The following is a 3,644-nucleotide window of genomic DNA, read 5'->3' as shown; positions in this document are numbered from 1 at the left end:
TATTATAGTAGTTAACTAATGAAATCAGAGAGTATTTCAGGGGGCAATGAGATTACTGGGGGCATTCAGAATGAAGTTGCACTCCTCCAACTCCAAGGGCATGTGCTTTCCAGGCTGAACACAAAGAATGGTTGTAGTGTCAATAATAAGAATGTTATAATGTTAATCTGAGAACAATGGTAATGCAGAGAGTTCAGATGAAGTTAGCTTAAACCAAAACAGAAAGAATCAAATGAAGGCGTTGCATCCATAGCCCGAGAGAGAGAGAGAGAGAGAGTATCCTGTCATTCATAATCTTCCAAAGAAAAAACAATCATACACAAGTTGTTTCTAAGACAAGATCAATTGAATGTACAATGTCACATCAAAGTTGCATATGAAAGCTCTATGGCTACAACAAAGACAAATCCACTAATCTTCCAAAAACTTGCACATGAAAGCTCTATGGCTACAACAAAGACAAATACACTATTCTTCCAAAAACATCATGCGCAAGTTGTTTCAAGGAGAAGATCAATTGAATGTGCGGTAACACATCAAAGTAGCATATGAAAGCTCTACGGCTACAACAAAGACAAATCCACCAAAGCCACAGGGGGAACAAAGAAAATGAAACTATGCATCCCGAAACAAATGTTCTCAAAAACAGTAGCAGTTTCCTCTCATTTGCTTCATTGTGCTACTTATGCACCTTCTTTCACTCAGCTTCAATTACATAATACACATGTTTTAGAACTTCTGTTTCATCTTTTAGTTTTTAGGTGACTAGGATGTGACAAGCCCTTGACTGCCTTGGAAATGTTGATACTTTTTTGCTGACATGCAACTTGTCCATAGAGGAAGGCATTACAATTGTCATCTTCTCCAAAACCTGTGCGCTGTCTAATAAATATTCTACTACCTCCAGTTCATCTTCCTTCCCAGTGAATTCCCGTAGATCAACTTCCTTGAGATGCAATGACAGATAACCAGTACGAATTGGGAAATTCCTTGGACCCCTGCCATATTTATGAACCTATTGGGAAAATGGGGATGCAAAGCCAAGTTAAAAATCTTTTATTAGGAACTCTTCAAGGCAAAAACTGTTAATTGTGAGAAATTCTTGGGTGTGGCGGGCACAACAACACCATTCATTTGGTAGATGGGTAATGAATGGTGGGGCTGTGCTAGTATACAATAAGGGGCACATCCAAGAATTTTGGTTTCTCTGTAACTAGATTAGCTCACTTGTCCGACGACTAGCACTTCAAGATTAGGCGAACAGTGAAGTAGTTCTGCCAGCAGTCCCAAGGTAGTATCATTGGAAGCAACCTCCAACCGGGTCAAGTTAGGAAATGTAGGCAAACGGGGTTGGGTGACGTCAAGAACCTTCATGCAGATAAGAGTAACAGAAGTTTTTTAGTTACTTTTGCTATTGTTGGAGAACAACAAATGAACAAAAATGGGTTAGGTCCAATTCTAAAGGAGTTTGTGAGATCTGAAGAGATGTAGTTGTTTTTGCTGCTTACCAACACAGAATATCCGGCTAAATGAAGAGACTCCACCTTAGAGATTGCTTCAAAAAGTTTGGCAACGGGCAGACAATTAGATAACCTTTGGCGCCATTCCTGCACACTCAGTTTAATGGATATATGAGCTTCAGTTGGAGAGGTTAGCCCCTTCAAAGTATAGCCTTTTTTTACCACATTATCTTTGAGTCGTATGCATTGAAGATATGGAGCATCAATCACTACTTCAGAGCCATAAAATTCACCACAGGGCAAACATAGTGATCCCAACGTAAGCCTTTTAAGTGTAGGAACTGAAAGATCAAAAACTTGTAAATACATAAACCTACAGCCACATGTAAGCAAATCTTCAAGCACAGGACAGCCGGATAAGATCCTCTTGAAAGAGTCCCACTCAACTAACACAGATTGAAGATGAAGGGTCTTCAGATTTGGTAAAGAAACGTTACGAGGGACATTGAGGCTACAATCCGCATCCAGTTTTAGAACAACTAGCGTTCTACAAGTGAAAAGGTCGTAAGGCAGCAAACCCGAGTTTTGGATTCTTGGAAAAACATAAGAAAACGTACATAGCTCAATCTCAAGTTCCTGAACATTGCGGCAAAGGGCAGCAGATATCCATCTATTAACATGTGGATCATCGTTGTTTACCTCGCATTTAAGACGAAATCGATTCATAGACGATGAAGCACGCAGAGCCAACACTCTGTACACGAAATTCACGAATCTAGGACGAGACTCTACACTGCCGAAAGAATCGTCGAATTCGAGATTAGGGCTGGAGACGAAGAGGTACTTCCAGCGGGTGGATAAGATGCTGGTTCTGCCTGCATCTTTTGTGGGCAGAAAAGAGAGAATGCAACAGAGAACGGAGTCTGGAAGACTGCTGATCCTATCTTCGGCATCCTCAAGAACCTTCTTGCGTTTCTGTAGCGACTCCCCCATGAATTTTTGTGGATAGAGCAGCTCAATCCATTAAATTTCGAAGCTAGGTTTGTGAAAGGAGAAATGATTCAAGCACTGACATTCGACTTGAACTTGATTTTAGGGTTTACAGTTTGGGAAAGTCGAAATTTTTATTCCAGATCTCTCCTTTTCTCGTCTGGCAATTGGAATTGGCATTTGGCAAAGTGCATCTTAAATATGCATCAATCATATAAAATCATAATTTGCATAAATAAAATATATATTTATACGATACTGAATTTACAGGTATATAAATATGTAAATAATATTTACTTTTCATTGAAAGGAACCAAAGTTTTTGTTTGAAAGGATTGATTTTAGTTTTTAAATTTAAATTTATGCAGACATCATTTAATTTAATTTTTTATCACATTTTATTTAAATTTCATCCCATCCAAATTAAAAGGTCTAACCAATAAGCTTTTAACACGTGATAAAAATAATTATGTTGTAAAAGATTAAATAAAATCAAAAAATAACCTCTCACATGCTAAATTTTAAAAGAAACAATTCCAACATATATATTATATCTTTTAATTAATAATTGTGCCGAGGAAAGCTTCGTTCTCATCAAAGAAATTTTCTAATATTAAATTGAATTAATTTGAATGGTATACAGAGCTTTATTCATCCATTACACATGTATGTTGCGGCCAATTTTCATCTACATTTATCTTCACTTTTACTCAAAATTATATATGTAAAAAATTCAACGGACTAGTGTTTTCCGCTCGTAACCACCATAAAGTGATGATCACTTATCATATGATCCATTAATTTCATATTCCTCATATGTCTAATATTCATTTGGTTCAAATTTTATAAAATGGACTATGGAAGCCCACAAAAATTCTAATATCAAAGGATATCATCTCTAACTCTCAAAATACTTTACCAAGTTAATTTACAACTCCATTGTCACAATCTTAATGTTCATATATATATTTTTCCATGATTGATGAATGGATAGAGTTTCATTCAGATCATGAAGAGGAAATAGACTAATCTAAATATTCTATCATTATAAAAAGAACATAATCAACATCGCACCAAATGTGCATAGAAAATACATAATTTTGCTGGAGATTCACCTAGAGGGACCAAAGGCTACCCTTTGTTCTTATTGTACTTAAAAAATAAAAATTGGGCTACATCATAAATTACCTATTC

The 3,644-nt window shown here is 36.4% G+C and overlaps 1 protein-coding gene across 1 annotated transcript; it reads right to left on the bottom strand.

Annotated features, from left to right (window-relative positions):
• Positions 1-262: 262 nt before the first annotated feature.
• Positions 263-2,672, bottom strand: LOC131145775 (F-box protein At4g22280-like). Its single transcript, XM_058094965.1, has 3 exons — positions 1,509-2,672; positions 1,228-1,368; positions 263-1,015 (listed from the first exon to the last, which is right to left on the bottom strand). The coding sequence occupies exons 1-3, from the start codon at positions 2,451-2,453 to the stop codon at positions 758-760; spliced, it is 1,344 nt and encodes a 447-aa protein (XP_057950948.1). The 5' UTR covers positions 2,454-2,672; the 3' UTR covers positions 263-757.
• Positions 2,673-3,644: the final 972 nt, after the last annotated feature.

This window comes from Malania oleifera, chromosome 1 (assembly GCF_029873635.1).
Source record: "Malania oleifera isolate guangnan ecotype guangnan chromosome 1, ASM2987363v1, whole genome shotgun sequence".
In the NCBI taxonomy this organism is placed as follows: Eukaryota; Viridiplantae; Streptophyta; class Magnoliopsida; order Santalales; family Ximeniaceae; genus Malania; species Malania oleifera.
Note: the sequence above shows the minus strand (reverse complement) of the source record. Positions and strands in the feature narration are given on the sequence as shown.

Coding starts and splice junctions, on each gene's coding strand:
- LOC131145775 (XM_058094965.1), bottom strand. CDS start 2,453: ATGGGGGAGTCGCTACAGAAACGCAAGAAGGTTCTTGAGGATGCCGAA. Junction 1,369..1,508: donor TAGCCGGATATTCTGTGTTG/GTAAGCAGCAAA, acceptor ATCTGCATGAAG/GTTCTTGACGTCACCCAACC. Junction 1,016..1,227: donor AAGTGCTAGTCGTCGGACAA/GTGAGCTAATCT, acceptor TTTTCCCAATAG/GTTCATAAATATGGCAGGGG.